At 46.9% G+C, this 16,133-nt stretch overlaps 1 protein-coding gene across 5 annotated transcripts in view; it reads left to right on the top strand.

Moving 5' to 3' along the window:
- Positions 1–16,133, top strand: part of TNRC18 (trinucleotide repeat containing 18) — a 90,035-nt gene that overhangs the window by 53,013 nt on the left and 20,889 nt on the right. For all 5 annotated transcript variants that reach the window (XM_072836875.1, XM_072836874.1, XM_072836871.1 and 2 more), the window contains 2 exons: positions 1,663–1,938; positions 6,934–7,179. In XM_072836875.1, coding sequence (XP_072692976.1) covers positions 1,663–1,938; positions 6,934–7,179 — 522 coding nt within the window. The remainder of the gene's footprint in view (positions 1–1,662; positions 1,939–6,933; positions 7,180–16,133) is intronic.

The following is a 16,133-nucleotide window of genomic DNA, read 5'->3' as shown; positions in this document are numbered from 1 at the left end:
AGATGTGTGCTTACACAAAGCCATGTTCAGATTGCTAGTCTGTTAAACATGTGTCTAAAATTCCATTGTCCAGGTGAGAGAAAGGAGTTAAAGTTGCAACAAAGAGGTCAGAAGATCTGTGTCCAACTAGATGCTGGCTATGATATGCAGCTGACTGTGGAGAGAGATCTTGTTTGTATTTTTTTTTTTTTTTTTTTAAGTAGGCTCCACTCCCAGGGCAGAGCTCAATGTGGGGCTCGATCTCATGACCCTGAGATCAAGACCTGAGCTGAGATCAAGAGTCGGTCACTTAACCGACTGAGCCACCCAGGCACCTCTTGTTTATATTTTTTATGTTGGGTTTTCTGTAGTTCTGGGTAAATGAGAGAATGCAGTCACAGTGAGGTCAAGAGTGTTTTCTAGCACGGAGATGGCTGGCAGGATGTGGAAAGAGGGAAAGCTACTCTTTTTCACTTTGGGTAATAGGGGTTGAGGGGCATGCCTGGTGGGAAGCCAACTTGGTTTCATCACCCAAGGGTGTCTCCAGCCTGGGATGTGGCCTTGAGAAGGACGGACAGAGACCTGATAGGGCTTGTCCATGTCCTACCCATACCTAGAGTTTTGAGGCCATCCTACAGTTGGGGGTCTTGGTTGGAGTGGAAAGCTTAGGTGTCAGAAGAGGCAGCCAGAAGACACTGCCTCACGTGTAGTTTTCTCATGGACTTGGAGATGGCAGGTGCTGCCAGAGTTGGAGCTCTATTACTATTCCTTATGTTCAGAGTGGATTTTATCAGATTGAGGGATTATATAGTCTTTGCTGTGCAGCAGTTTCTTCCAGTGAAATCTTGCTTGACAGCCCCATATATAAAACAGATCAAAATGGTGTTAAGGATATTTGGGGTGGGGTTGGAAGGGGCCAAAGTTGTGCCTGCTTGACGGCTCCCCTTCCCAAATCTGGGTGATCTTCTCCCAGGAAAGCTTAAGAACCCTAGCCTTGCCTGCACAGTAAGGCAGGAGTCTTGGGAGAAGCCAGCAGCAGTGTGCTGGTAAACGCAGGCCTTTGATAGGAGAAAGTTGGGGGGGAAGGCCTTGAATTGGAACATGGTTTGCCAGTTTCCTTGGAGTAACTGCTTTCACGATGGCCGTTGTGACGCTGCTGGGTGGAGAGTTGGGACACGCCTGTGTGATTGCCGTTGTGAGTCTGTCTGGGCTGCCCAGCACACTGCTGGAAACTGGTATCCTGGGGCAGGAGAGCTTTATCTGAGCCCTTCCTTTCTTGGGCCTTGTCCCTCCCCAAAAGGAGCCCGTGGGTTTAGTGCACAGATCTCCATGGCCTGGGCTGAGACCTTTCTGAGAGTGGGGCTCCTCCCTCCATCGGCGGCCCGGAAAGGCTGTTTGCAGAGGTGGCTGTGTGGTGGGTGGTGCTGGCAGCCACCAGCCTGGAGAGGACGAGCTCTGTGAGGCCTGGGGGGCCTCCCAGGCGAGAGGCGAGCGTTCCAGGCAGGGAGAAGAGGTCAAGCGGTGGGACAGGGCTTGTCCCACGGCCAATAGGCCTTTGGACCTCTCTGTCCTGGCACGTGCCAGGGTGTCCTCAAAGCCACTGAGAATAACGAGACACACCAGCCCCTCCCTTCCCTCCCAGCGCTCGATGACTTACCGTATTAAAAACTACTTTGACTGCAGATACGGACTCAGAGGAAGACGAAGAATTCCTGAAGGACGAGTGGTCTGCCCAAGGCCCGTCCAGCTCCAAACTGACGTCTTCCATCCTGTGTGGCATGGTGGCAAAGAACGGCAAGCTGGCTGGAGGCCCCAAGCTGACCAAGAGGGGCCTGGCGGCCGCGCGGACTCTGAAACCCAAGCCGGCCGCCAGCAGGAAGCAGCCCTTTTGTTTGCTGCTTCAAGAGGTCGAAGCCCGTTCCTCCTTCAGCGATTCTTCGGAGGACTCGTTTGACCAAGGTTACTAGCTCCAAACACAAAATACCTTCCGTGTTTTCTAGCGAGCGAGTGAGTGAGAGAGAGCGCGAGAGAGCGAGCGCGAGCGAGCACGCAGGAGATGGCAGGAGATGGCGGGCAGAGGTGGCCCCCCTGGGACGCCTCGGAGAGGGCGGCCGTCTGGGTTCTTGGCAGCGTAGCCTGCTGTATCCGCCTGAGTCCTATTTTTGTTCTCCTTGTACCTGTATCATTGTGATAACGCCACGGCCTGGCTCTTTTTGAGCTTTTATACGGACTGTTTGTAGTCTTCACCCTCCACGTTCCCCTCTGCCCCCCCCCCCCCCCGTCCTCACCTCCTCTGCCCCCCTAGACCGCAGGCCTGGGTCGGGGTCTCTCTCGGGCGTGGCCGGAGGAGGCCTCCCGAGGGACACTTTGTAAATGGAATTCTGTCGTGTGGGCGTGTGACTTGATGTTTGTACCGCGATTTTGGTAATACCAAGCTTTATTAAACATACCGAGTTCATTTTTAACTAAACCCGTGTGCCTTGTCTCTCTTGCTGTGTCCTGACTAGACCATTAGGTTGCCGCTCCCCTCATTTGTTCCTCCTCCCCCTTCCCTTGCCTCCTCCCCACCCCACCAGGGGTAGAGCTGGAATATGCAGTCTGCTGCTCTTCTCTATTATTCAAATATCCCTCGTAGCTGTTGGCATGCCTTCATTCTTCAGGTTTAAAGTCAACTGCGTTCACCTCCAGCTTCATCTTTTTTTGTTTTTGTTTTTGTTTTTTAGCTGCTTGTTTGTTATTTATTTTCTTAAAGCTGTATTTCTATGTAACGGTGGTTTAAAAATATACACTTGTTTTCTAACACGTATTTCTGTTTTAAAGGGCGTGTAGGCAGTGCAGGGTCAAGACCATTTGCCGCCCGTTTTGTTGTGAGATTTGAAATTGTGGGCTTCATTGCCACGTTGAGCGGCGGGGCCCAGGCTTCGGAGAGAGCACTGGCCTCTGAGCCCACAGGCCTGGTCTGCTGGCAGCCCAGCCCCACCCCACCCCGCCCCGGGCCCCCATCCACCTTACCTGTGGAGAGAAGGTGGGGTTCAGTGGTCCCTGTGTATGTCCTGGCTCCAACCTCCCCAGGTTAGAAGTGTCCCAGGGGCCAAGTGGGGGAGCCAGAGGATCCTTAAGTGTTTCCTCACCCTGGTTTAGGACTTGCTTCGGGGGCAGACCCCCTGCAGGGATTCCCAGAGCTCAGGCCCCATGGTCCCAGAGTGAGGCCTATATGTTAAGGCCAACCTGGATAGGAGCTAGCTCTGGCCATAGGACTGGATGCTACCCTGCTTCCAGCTGAGCTCCTGTTCCTGGTCTGTCTTCTTCCTGCCCACACCCCTCACCCATCCTGGCTTACCCAGGTCCACTTTGGGTGACCAAGAGGTGGCACAGTAGGGAGCCAGATGCCCTTGGGACTCACATTCTCTTGTGCTGCCACGCCTGAGTGAATGCAGTCTGGGCCAAGGAGGGGGAGGTCACTAACTGGCCGGTTGGCCTCGTTTGTCCCTAGCCCTGGCCTCTGTGGACCAGTCTTGCTGGCTCACCACCATCCTCCCTCCATGATCCCTTCCTCCCCTCCCACCCCCTGAGCTCCTCCCCCTTAAAGTCAGGGTTCCAGCTTCCATGTGTTTAAGCTTTCCTGCCCCAGCTCCACCTGACTCTGACCCTGGGGAGAAGCAGACAGCCCCATCAATGTCCTAGCATGAGGTCATTTGCCCAGAGTGGGCAGAGGGGGCTAGGGGGCCCTCAGACCAGGCCAGATGCAGCAGTGGAGGGAGCCCAGACGAAGGGAGGGGAGGGGCCCCGCTGCACGCACATGCACTGGGCAGGTCTTGACAGGGATATTTGGGTAATAGGGTCTTCCTGACATCCGGTACTAAACCCCTGACTGCTTGGCTTTCTAGTGTCTGCTCTCTCCCCCAGCAGCTTGACCATACCTTCACCCTTGATCCCTACCCATGATGCTTTGAATGTCTGTTTTGGTCTCTTGCATTTGCTCTCACGCTGCACTCTGGACGCAAAGCGAAGGCTGGGAGTAGGGCAGACGGCGCAGCGGGTCACTGAGCTTGGGTCCGAGCCTGGCTCGTTGCTCCGTAGGTAGGCAAAACCCTTTTTCTTTGTGTCCCCTCTGCACCTCCCCTCCTCGGGGTTTGCCCCCATCGGCTATGGCAGCAGCGGATTGCTTTGGCATTTATCGATCAGGTTTTGGAAAACCAAACCAAGTGACAACAGACAACCCCACGTACTGAGCCAAGAAAGAGTTTTTTGATTTTGTTTTTATTTAAAAAAAAGTTTTTCTGTATTTCCTTGGGCTGCTTTGTCGGGACTTTTTCTCCCTGTGCCCTTGGCAAGCTCTGTGGCCTCAGGTGTGGACAGCTCCAGAAAGGTTTCCTTGGTCCTGAGACCCCCTCTGCCCCCCCTGCCCTCCCCCCCGGCCCCCCACCCTGCCCCACAGACTCCATCCTGAGCAGACCAGCCACCTTGGGAAGCAGCCAATGGGAGCTTGTCAGGCTCGTAGCTGCTGGAGGCGGGGAGGGTCTCCAGAGACCAAGATAATCTTGTTTTATGGGAAGCAAACCCTGGTTTTGGCTTTTCCTTCCCAAACACTTATCAGTCTCAAGGTGCTGGGTTGGGCTGCTGCTGGCTGACTGGTATCCGATGTAGACATTCCAGGCATCCAGAAACCCAGAGCCAGCCCTTCCCTGCTGGACATTGCTGGTGGGGAGTCCTTCTGGACGGGAGAGAGTTCTGGAGTCTCCACACCTGAGCAGCCAGGGAAGGCGTTCTTTAGAAGGGAAAACTGGCCATACGTCTAACTCTGTGCCCCCACCCCAGCCAGCCCCCCGCCCGCCACCCTGCTCAAATTGGCCCACCCCAGGGAGGCCTGATGTGGGGGACCCAGGCGCTGTCGAAAGTCTGCCTACACTTAGCCTGCTTTGCCGCTGTGGCTCACTGGGGCGGAGACAACCATGTGATGTCCGCTATGTGAATGGATCGCAAGTGTGCACTGCCTGCTTGCCGCCTGCCTGCCCCGCTGGCCTCCATCCTGCTTCATCCATTGCTCTGGGAGCCCGGCCTCCTCCTCCTCCCTCCTCCTCCTCCTCCTCTTCCTCCTTCTCTCCTCCTCCTCCTTCCCCTCCTCCTCCTCCTCCTCCTCCTCCTCCTCTTCCTCCTCTTCCCCCTCTTCCTCCTCCTCCCCCTCCCTTTCCTCCTCTTAACAAACCTCTGTCTCTGCCTCCTTCCTTTCTCAGCTCCCTTCAGGGATTCCTTTATGCTCATTTCCACCTCCCTCACCCAGGGGTCACTCAACAGAGACCCAGGCTCCCTCGGAAACATGGGTAGACAGAAGGAACTCCTGCCCCCATTGGTGCACCTGGGGGCCACCACTTTGGGCTGCTAGTTGCACCCAAGCCAGCAGGTGGCTTGGGGTGTGGCAGGAGAATGTGGAGTTGGCCATCTGTGTCTGTCCATCTCCATTCCCTGAGCCCAGGCACTCCCTGCCCCAGGTAGAATATGGGGGGCTGTGGGCCACCTCTTTATGTCTCTTCCCTCTTTCTGCTGCAGAGAGTTGCCTCTAGCCTTGCCTGGCCCTGCCCTTGGTCAGTGGCCCCCAGAGCCACCTTCACGCTCCTAGCACTTCAGGCAGACAGGCACCTTTTGGCAGGTGTCCCTTGGGCATCTCCTGGGCAGTTAGCTCCTGATGATGTCTCACCTGCCCACTCTTGTGGTGTTGGGTTGTCTCCCTGGGAAGGTCCAAAGCAAGCTTGTTCCCTCCCTCCAAGTCTCTCTTCTTGGTGGGCAGCCTCACCTGCAGGGAACATTGCCTTTCCTGTCCCCTCTGCCAGCCTCCTGCCTGCCCCACCTTTGTTCCCACAGTCTGAGCGGGGTGCAGGGCTGTAGGTCCTGGGTCGCAGGCATGTGCCTGGGGAGAAGCACTAAGTCTCTTCGCCAACCAGAGAGACAGGCAGGAGCATCTTTAGATTCTTTCCAGGAGGCTCTGGGTGACAAGGCAGCCAAGCAGCCCCGAGTTTGCATCTGCCTGAGTGCTTGGCCACGCTGAGCCTCCATCTCCTGGTGCAAAGTGGGCTGACCTGCATGGGTCAGGAGGCTTAGTCAGCTTGTGGCTCCCTTGGCCCTGGGGACAGTGGTTTCTTTTTGTAGAACAGGCTGGCTCTGTTTCTGTTTGGTCCTCATGGAGCCTGCAAAGTGCTTTCTCTTCCATACATGCCATCCTGTGGGGAGCCTCCCATTATGTGGGTGGGTGGGCTGGGAGGCCCCCCCACCACGTCACTCCCTTCCCCTGCCACCACAGATGAGCACATGCTTACAAGAAGTGCTCACAGAGAGCCAGGATTTGCCCCGGCTTCTTGGCTTGGGGGTATTGCTGGGAGTCAACTTTGAACCTTGGAGCCTGTTGGGGCCTTCAACCCAGGGCCTTCCTGCTCCCCCAAGAAGAGCTCAAACTCCACCTTCTCCTAACGCCAGCCCCAGACCCCCAGGCACCTGAGTCCCCGGGGCCCTCTTCCACCCTCTCTGCCCCTCCCTGGACTCCTCTTTCCTTCTCTCCTGCCTCCTTTCTCAGCCTTCATGTTGTATGTCGGGGCGTGAGTGTGCGTGTGTGTGTGAGATGGTGGAAAGAGCTGTCTCCAGTCCTTGTCCGTGTGTTTGTACCCCTCCCCACAGCACAGGTGCATGTCGATGCTCCCCTTACAGAAAACCTCTGGTTCCCAAAGCCGCTGCCCACCTCTGGGCCATCCAGGATGCCCACGTCTTGGGCTTGCTTTGATGGGGGCTACTGGGCCATGGGGCAGGGAGACTTATGGGCTGGTATTGGATCTACCCCCAGCTGATGAGGAATGAGCTAGGCTGGAACTGTGGCACCCCTTGCTGGTGCTCTGGCTGAGTAGGGGAGGTGGGGGGCGGTATCTCCTTAGGCCAAGGCTCTGACTCGCCCCCTGTTTTCTGCACCAGATGAGAGCTCCGAGGAGGAGGACGAGGAGGATGAGCTGGAGGAGGAGGACGAGGCTGCCGGCGGCTATAGGCTGGGGGCCCGGGAGCGGGCCCTGTCGCCGGGCCTGGAGGAGAGTGGGCTGGGCTTGCTGGCCCGCTTTGCAGCCAGTGCCCTCCCCAGCCCCACAGTGGGGCCTTCCCTCTCCGTGGTGCAGCTGGAGGCCAAGCAGAAGGCCCGGAAGAAGGAAGAACGACAGAACCTGATGGGTGAGTACCAGCAGGTGGAATGCGGGGCCTCCATTGCCCCCTTCTGCAGACAGGAAATGGATGCAGAGAATGGAAGGAGTCTAGCTGGGGGCCAGTGGGGCCCTGCCTTGTGGGCCAACCATGTCCCGAGCAGAACAGTTGGTACTGGTAACATGGACCTGGCCTGCCCCAGGAGGGGTCTCCGGAGCAATGCAGGGTGACCTTCACTGTTAATACTCCTGACTCCCCCACTTCTGATGCCCGGTGATAGGCAGTTCCGGGAAGCAGAGAGGCCTCAGATCTGTACTCTGGAGGGCTATAGAAGCCTGAGGGAGGCCACTCCAGGTAGGTGACACCCAGGCTTAACCATGAGAGAGAAACAGGAACTGGCTAAGCATACATAGACAAAATAGAGGTACAGGCTCTTTAAATCTGGGCATTTGAGGTGGTTCATTTAGTGAGATGAGCCTGCAGCGTGGGGTTGGGGTCTGGAGAGAGTTGTCACTGGGGGTTATTGCATGCTGTGTCACTGTTAGGGTTACTGTCCCACTTCCCTGATGGGCAAATGGAGATGGCTGGCTCCTAAGGCTCCCACAGAAGGCTAGACCTCGTTCTGGTCTTGCTTCCTTCCTCTCAGTGTCTCTAGTCATATGCTTGCCTCTTGAAACATACAGGGGACCTTATCCTGGTCCCACCCCTATTCTCATGGGGCCAATGTCCCCTCCTGGACCCGGCCCCACTGCACCTGAGGGCTGGGGACTGAAATGGTTCCACATGTGCACTCACGCTACCTTTTGTGAACATCCAGGGTCCATGTGAGTCCCTCTGGCAGGGGCTGGCATGGGGAGAATGAGCACAGTGGTGCTACCCAGCTCTACACCCGGGTCTCTCCCAGCTGTCCCTGGCTTCATGCCCTGCAGGCTGCAGGACGAAAGCTCCTTCTTGTAGCCTGTACTGCCTCGTGGGACCCCATCTCTGGGGTGGCCTCATAGTCTGCAGGCCTTGGCCCTGCCTCGTTCCTCTTCCTTCTCCCTCCCTCTCACTCCCATCTCCTACTATTGTTCCCTGGGAGCTTTGGGCCTGGCTCCCTGAGTCAGTGGCACTGGCTCACCCGTCTCAGATATTCTTTGTACCTAAGCAGCTGGAGGCCTCTTCCTCAAAGCTCAGACTTGATCAGACTACTTCTCTGCTGGGAACCTCTGACTAGTTCCCTCTTGCCCTGTGGTCACATTCCACCTGTCTGACCCCCCACCATCAAGCTGTGGCTACTCAGACAGCATCATCCTGTCCTCAGCCCCCATCCTCATCCCTAAATGCACCAGCCATCTTAGAACCTACAGGCTTCTGCATTTTATCCAGGTTGTCAACTGTATTGGCAGAGAGTTCCCCCTTTTATACTTTTAATTCTGAGGGATCTGTAGTGATGTTTCTTTTTCATTGCCAATACAAATAATTTCTTTCTGTTCTATTTCTTGAACAGTGTGGCTAGAAGTTAACAATTTCATTGATTTCTACTCTTTATTATTTCCTCCCTTCTGTTTACTTTGGGTATAATTGCCAACCATTTCCTATTTTTTAATGTGCAAGCTTAAGGTTATCAACTTAGGACATTCTTTTCTTGTGGAAACCTTAAAAGTTCTCTCGAAACATTGCTTTAGCTGCATCTCACATATTTTCTGTTGTTCTATTTTCATTATTACTCTCAGTTCAACTGACATTTCTTAATTTATGTTGTGATTTCTACTTTTCATCCACTGATTATTAGAAGTATTATTTATTTTCCAAATATTAGTGGGGGTTACTGGGTTATTTTATTATTATGGATTTCTCATGTTGTTCCATCTCGGTCAGAGAAAATACTCTGTATAATTTCAATCTTTTAAAACTTAAAATTTGAGAGTATATGGTATTCATAGTAAATGTACCACATGCACTTAAAGAATACATATTCTGATGTCATTCTTATGTCATTCTATATACTGTTCGGTAAATCGTTCAGTTCTATCAGGCAAGGCAGTGTGATTGAAAGTGTTAAGATCTTGTGAAGCGGGGTGCCTGGGTGGCTCAGTGGTTGAGCATCTGCCTTTGGCTCAGGGCGTGATCCTAGAGTCCTGGGATCAAGTCCCACATCAGGATCCTTGTATGGAGCCTGTTTCTCCCTCTGCTTGTGTCTCTGCCTCTCTCTCTCATGAATAAATAGAATATTTAATTAAAAAAAAATCTTTGCTAGTTTTTGTCTAGCAAAAAACTAGCAAACTAGTTTTTGTCTAGTTTTATCAATTGCTTACAGATGGGTGTAAAACCTCTAGCTATGATTGCAGGATTTTCTTTCTCCTTATAATCTAATTCTGTGGATGTTTGCTTCATGTATTTGAAGCTCTGTTGTTGGGTGTGTATATACACTTATGATTTTCTGTTTTCCTGTTAAATTGGTCCTTTTATCATTACAAAATGTTCTTTTCTATCTCTTAATACGCTTTGTTTCGAAATCCCTCTTATCTGGTAGTAAATAGTTACTCCACCTTTCTTATGCTTCTTATTTGTGTGGCATATCTTTTCCTGGTCATTTACTGTGTTTTTCCTTTGCTTTCATATTTAAAGCGAGTCTCTTGTAGACAGCTTATAGTTGAGTTGTTCTTTTTAGTCTACTTTGTAATCTCTATCATTTCACTGTGGTGTTTAATCTATTAATATTTAATGTAATTATTGACATGGTCAGACTTGAATCTACTCTTTAGAAGTAAGAGCTTTATTGGAATATAATTCACATAATACAAAATTCATTCTTTAAAGTATGCAATTTCATGGCTTTTATTGTATTCACAGAGGTATGCAACCATTACCACTATCTAATTTCAGGACATTTTTATCCCCCTCTCCCCAAAGAAACCCCATACCTATTCATATCATTTTCCATATTCTCCCAAACCCCCAACCCTAGGAAACCATTATTTTCTGTCTTCTATGCATTTTCCTGGACATTTCATATAAATGAAATCCTACAACATGTGGTCTTTTGTGTCTGGCTTCTTTAATTTGTTAATTGTTTGAAGGTTCATCCATGTTATGTATCAGTACTTCATTCCTTTTTTAAAAATATTTTATTTATTTATGATAGAGAGAGGCAGAGACACAGGCAGAAGGAGAGACAGGCTCCATGCCGGGAGCCCGACGCAGGACTCGATCCCGGGGCTCCAGGATCCCGCCCTGGGCCAAAGACAGGCGCGAAACCGCTGAGCCACCCAGGGATCCCTGATTCCTTTTTTTAAAAAAAATAATAGACTTTATTTTTTTAGAGAAGTTTTAGGTTCACAGCAAAATTGAGAGGAAGATACAGGGATTCCTCTATTCCCCCTGCCCTGCACACATGCACAGCCTTCCCTATTATTGACATTCAAATGGTGCATTTGTTACCATTGACGAACCTACATTGACACATCGCTGTCACCCAGAATCCATAGTTGACCTTAGGATTCACTCCTGGTGTTGTACATTCTGTGGGTTTGGGCAAATGTGTAATGGTGTATAGCCACCATTATAGTGGCATATAGAGTAGTTTCACTGCCTAAAAATCCTCTGTACCCCTCCTATTCATCTCTCTCCTGTCCTTGGTTGCCTGGCAATCACTGATATTCTGACTGTCTCCATAGTTTTTTCTTCTACAGAATGTTATGTAGTTGGAATCATACAGCATGGTATCTTTTCAGATTGGCTTATTTGAGTTAATAGTATGCATTAAAGGTTGCCCATGTCTTTTCATGAGTTGATAGCTTGTTTCTTTTTAGCTCTGAATAATATCCCATTGTCTGGATGGCCCACAGTTTATTTTATTTTATTTTATTATTATTTTTTAAAAATATTTATTTATTCATGAGAGACACAGAAAGAGGCAGAGACACATGCACAGGGAGAAGCAGGCTCCATGCAAGGAACCCGATGCGGGACCTGAACCCAGGAATCCGAATTCACGCCCTGACTCAAAGGCAGACGCTCAACCACTGAGCCACCCAGGCATCTCATGGCCCACGGTTTATTTATTCATTCACCTATTCCAGGGCGTCAGGACATCTTGGTGGCATCCAGGTTTTGGCAGTTTTGACTAAAGCTGCTATAAACATCTGTGTGTGCAGTTTTTTGCATGTGGATGTAAGTTTTCAGCTCCTTTGGGTAAATCCCAAGGGGTGTGATTGCTGGATCATATGGTAGGAGTCCATTTAGTTTTGTAAGAAATCGCCATAATGTCTTACAAAGTGGCTGCACCATTTTGCATTCTGAGCAGCAGTGGATGACAAATCATGTTGCTTCACATTCCTGTGAACATTTAGGCTTAGTGTCTTGGATTTTGGACATTCTAATAGGGAAATGCTAATTAAAACAAGATACCTAATAACACGACGTGGCACATCTTTTCTGCATGCTTATTTGCCATCTGTGTACTATTGGTGACATGTCTTGTTATGATTTTTGACCAATTTTTAAATTATTTTTTATTTTTATTTATTTATTTATTTGTTTTTTTGACCCATTTTTATTTTTTTATTTTTTTATTTTTTATTTTTTTTCATTTTTAAAATTAGGTTGTTAATGTTGAATTTTAAGAGTTCTTAGTCTATTTTGGAAAGCAGTCCTTTATCAGGTGTGTCTTTTGCAAATATTTTCTCCCAGGCTATGGCTTGTCCTTTTATTCTCTTTTTTGGCATCTTTCACAAAGTAGAAATGTATAATTTTAGGGAAGTCCAACTTTTGCAGATTGTGCATTTGGTGTTATAAAAATTCACTGCCAGAACCAAAGTCATCTAGGTTTCTCCTACATGGTCTTCTAGGGGGTTTTTGATTTTTACATGTCACCTTTAGGCCTGTGATCCATTTTGAATTAATTTTTGTGAAGGGTGTAAGATCTGTGTCTACTTTCACTGTTTTGCATGTGGATCTCTCTTGGTTCTAGTACCATTTGTTGGAAAGACATATCCTGGGTGGCTCAGCAGGATACCATTTGTTGGAAAGACGCCTGGGTGGCTCAGCAGTTGTGTGTCTGCCTTTGCTTCCATGCGTGATTTTGGATTCTCGGGATCAAATCCCACATCAGGCTCCTCGCAGGGAGCCTGTGTCTCTCTCTGTCTGTATCTCTGCCTCTCCCTCTGTTTCTCTAGTGAATAAATAAAATCTTAAGAAAAAAAAAAAAAAGGAAAGACATATATATCCCTTCGTCATTGTATTGCCTTTACTCCTGTGTTAAAGATTATTTGACTGTTTTTAGGAGTCTATTTTTGGTCTTTTCTCTGTTCCATTAATCTGTTTGATTTTTCTTTTGCCAATACCTCACTGTCTTAATTACTGTAGCTTTATAGTAAGCCTTGCAGTCAGGTACTGTCAGTCTTCGGACCTTGTTCTTCTTCCATCTTGAGTTAGCCATTCTGGGTTTCTTGACTCTGCATACAAACTTTGGCATGAGTGTGTTGATACCCACTTCAGGGATTTTGAGTGGAACTGCATTGAATCCAGAGATCAAATTGGGAAGAATTGACATCTTGACAATATTGAGTGTTCCTGTCCATGAACATGGAAAGTTTTCTTGATTTCTTTCATCAGAATTTTGTAGTTTTCAAAAAAAAAAAAAAAAAAGAATTTTGTAGTTTTCATCCCATAGATCTTGTGCATATTTTGTTAGATTTAACTTAAGTATTTAATTTTGGGGAGTGCCAACACAACAGTATTGTGTTTTAAATTTCAAATTCCACTTTTTTTTTTAAGATTTTATTTATTTATTTGAGAGAGAGAGAGCCAGAGAGAGTGGGAGCAGCGGGGAGGGACAGAGGAAAAAGCAGCCCCTCCACTGAGTAGGGAGCCCCATGTAGGACTCGATCCCAGGACACCGGGATCACGACCCGAGCTGAAGGCAGGCACCCAAGCAACTGAGGCACCCAGGTGTCCCAAATTCCAGTTTTCATTGCTAGTATGTAGGAATGATTGACTTTTGTATATGAAGGTTATAAAAATGCAACCTTGCTACAATTGCTTATTAGTTCGAGGAGATTTTTTGGTTGATTCTTTCGGATTCTCTAAATATAGATACTTGTGTCATTTATGGACAAAGGCAGTTTTATTTCTTCCTTCTCTATCAATATACTTTTTTTGCCTTGTCTTACTGCATTAGCTAGGACTTCCAGTACGATATTGAAAAGGAATGGTGAGAGGGGACATCCTTGTCTTATTCCTTATTTTAGTGGAAAAGCCTCTAGTTTCTCATCAGCAAGTATGATGATTTAGGGTTTTCATAGATGTTCTTTTTTTTTTTTTTTCAGTAAGTATGATGATTTAGGGTTTTCATAGATGTTCTTTATCAAGTTGAAGTTCTCTTCTATTCCTGGTTTACTGAGAGTTTTTATTATGAATGCATACTGGATTTTGTCCAATGCTTTTTCTGTCTGTATCTACTAATATCATGAGATTCTTCTTTTTTAGCCGGTTGATGTGATGGATTACATTAATTGATTTTTGAATGTTGAACAAGCCCTGCATACCTGGGATAAATCTCACTTAGTTGTGGTTTGTAATTTTTTTTTTGTACATTGTTGGGCTTGATTTGCTGATATTTTGTTGAGAATTTCTTGCATTTATGTTTATGAGAGATATTGGTCTGTAGTTTTGTCTAGTTTTGGTATTAGAGTAATTCTGACCTCAGAATGAGTTGGGAAGAATATTCCCTCTGCTTCTGTCCTCCGGAAGAGATTGTAGAGAATTGGTATAATTTCTTCCCTAAATTTTTGTTCAAATTCAACAGTGAACTCATCTGGGCTTGGCATTTTCTGTTTTATAAGGTTATTAATTACTAATTCAATCTCTTTAATAGATAAAGGTCTATTCAGATTATCTATTTCTTCTTGTGTGACTTCAGACCTTATGGCAGAATAATATTCCATTTTATGAATATACCACATTTTGTTTATCAATTTTTTTTTTTAAGATTTTATCCATTTGGGTGCCTGGATGGCTCAGTGGTTGAGTGTCTGCCTTTGGCTCTGGTCATGGACCCGGGGTCCTGGGATCGAGTTCCATATTGGGCTCCTGAGAGGGAGCCTGCTTCACTCTCCCTCTCTGTCTCTCATGAATAAATAAATAAAATCTTTTTTTAATGTCTTAAAAAATATTTTATCCATTTATTTATTGGACAGAGAGAGCACAAGCAGGGGGAGCGGTAGGCAGAGGGAGAGGGAAAAGGAGCCCGAGGTGGGGCTCCATCCCAGGAACCTGGGATAATGACCTTAGCCAAAGGCAGATGCTTAACTGACTGAGCCCCTCAGGTGCCCCTGTTTATCTACTTTTTTGGTTTCCATTTTGGGGCTATCATGAATAATGCAGCTATGAACATTCATGTATATGTTATTAGGTGGACATGTTTTCAGTTCTGGCTACAAATCTAAGGGTAAAATTGCTGGGCTACTTGGTAACTTTATGTTTAACCTTTTGAGAAACTGCCAAACTGTTTTCCAAAGTGGCTGCACCATTTTATATTTCCACCAGCATTCTGCAGGGGTTCCATTTTCTTCCCCAATCCTTCCTGATACCTGTTAAGTGTCTTCTTGCTGATGCCTTATTTCTTGGAGAGGAAGCCATTCTAGTGCGTGTGCAGTAGTATGTCATTGTGGTTTTGATTTGCATTTCTCCTGATGATGCTGAGCATCCTTTCATATGCTTAGTAGCCATTTGTATGTGGAGAAAGCCTATTTAAATCTTTTACTTCTTCCGTAATTGGGTTGTTTGTCATTTTGTTGTTGAGTAAGAGTTCTTTGTATATTCTGGCTATAACTCTGTTATTAGAAACATGGTTTGCAAGTATTTTCTCCCATTCTGTAAGTTGTCTATTCATTTTCTTGATAGGGTTGTTTGAAATAAAAGTAAATTTTGATGAAGTCCAAAGGTGTTACTTGTACTTCTGGTGTTTACATAAAAAAAAAAAAAAAAATACTGCCTAACCAAAGGTCACAAAGATTTAGTCCTGTTTTTTGCTAAGAGTTTTATACTTTGTGACTTATACTTAGGTCTGTGATCCATTTTGAGTTAATTTTTGTGTATGGAGTGATGTGGGGGTCTTTTTTATATGGAAATCCAATTGTCCCATATCATGTGTTGAGAGAAGTCATTTCTCTTCCCCATTGAATGCTGCTGGTGCCCTTGGGGAAAAGCAACTGAAAATAAATAAATAAATAATACATACATACATAAATAAATAAATTAATTAAAAAAAAGAAAATCAACTGAACATAAAGATGAAGGATTATTTCCAGACCCTCTGTCCTAATCCATCAATCTATACATCTATTCTTAGACCAGTAGCATATTGTCTAATTACCATAGGAATTGATTACCATAGGAATTGTAGGAGGCTCTGAAATTGGGAAGTATGAGTCCACCCTATTTGTTCTTTTTCAAGATTGTTGGTACCTCAGAGACCTTTGCATTCCATATGGATTTTAGGATTAGCTTGTGAATTCCTACAAAAAGCCAGTTGGGATTCTGATTAGGAATTGTGTTAAATCGGTAGATCATACTGGGAAGTACTGGCATCTTAATATTATAAGTTTTTTGATCCATGAATATGGGATGTCTTTCCATTTATTTCTTTAATTTTTTTCAACAGTGCTATATAGTTTTCACTGTACAAGTTTTGCACTTCTTTTGCTAAGTTTATTTGTAAGTTTTTTTTTTTTTTTGATGCTGTTGTAAATTACATTCTTTTCACTTTTGGAGTGTTCATTGCTAGTGTATAGAAATACGGTTGATTTTTGTATATTGATCTTGTATCCTGCAACCTTGCTGAACTCACTTGTTCTAGTAGGTTTTTAGTAGAGTCTTTAATATTTTCTATAATACAAGATCATGTCATCTGCAAATAGAGAAGATAGTTTTATTTTTTCCTTTCAGATATGTATACCTTTTATTTCTTTTTCTAGCCTAATTGCCTTGGCTAGAATCTT

Source organism: Canis lupus, chromosome 8 (genome assembly GCF_048164855.1).
Source record: "Canis lupus baileyi chromosome 8, mCanLup2.hap1, whole genome shotgun sequence".
In the NCBI taxonomy this organism is placed as follows: Eukaryota; Metazoa; Chordata; class Mammalia; order Carnivora; family Canidae; genus Canis; species Canis lupus.
This window is presented reverse-complemented; position numbering and strand designations above follow the sequence as displayed.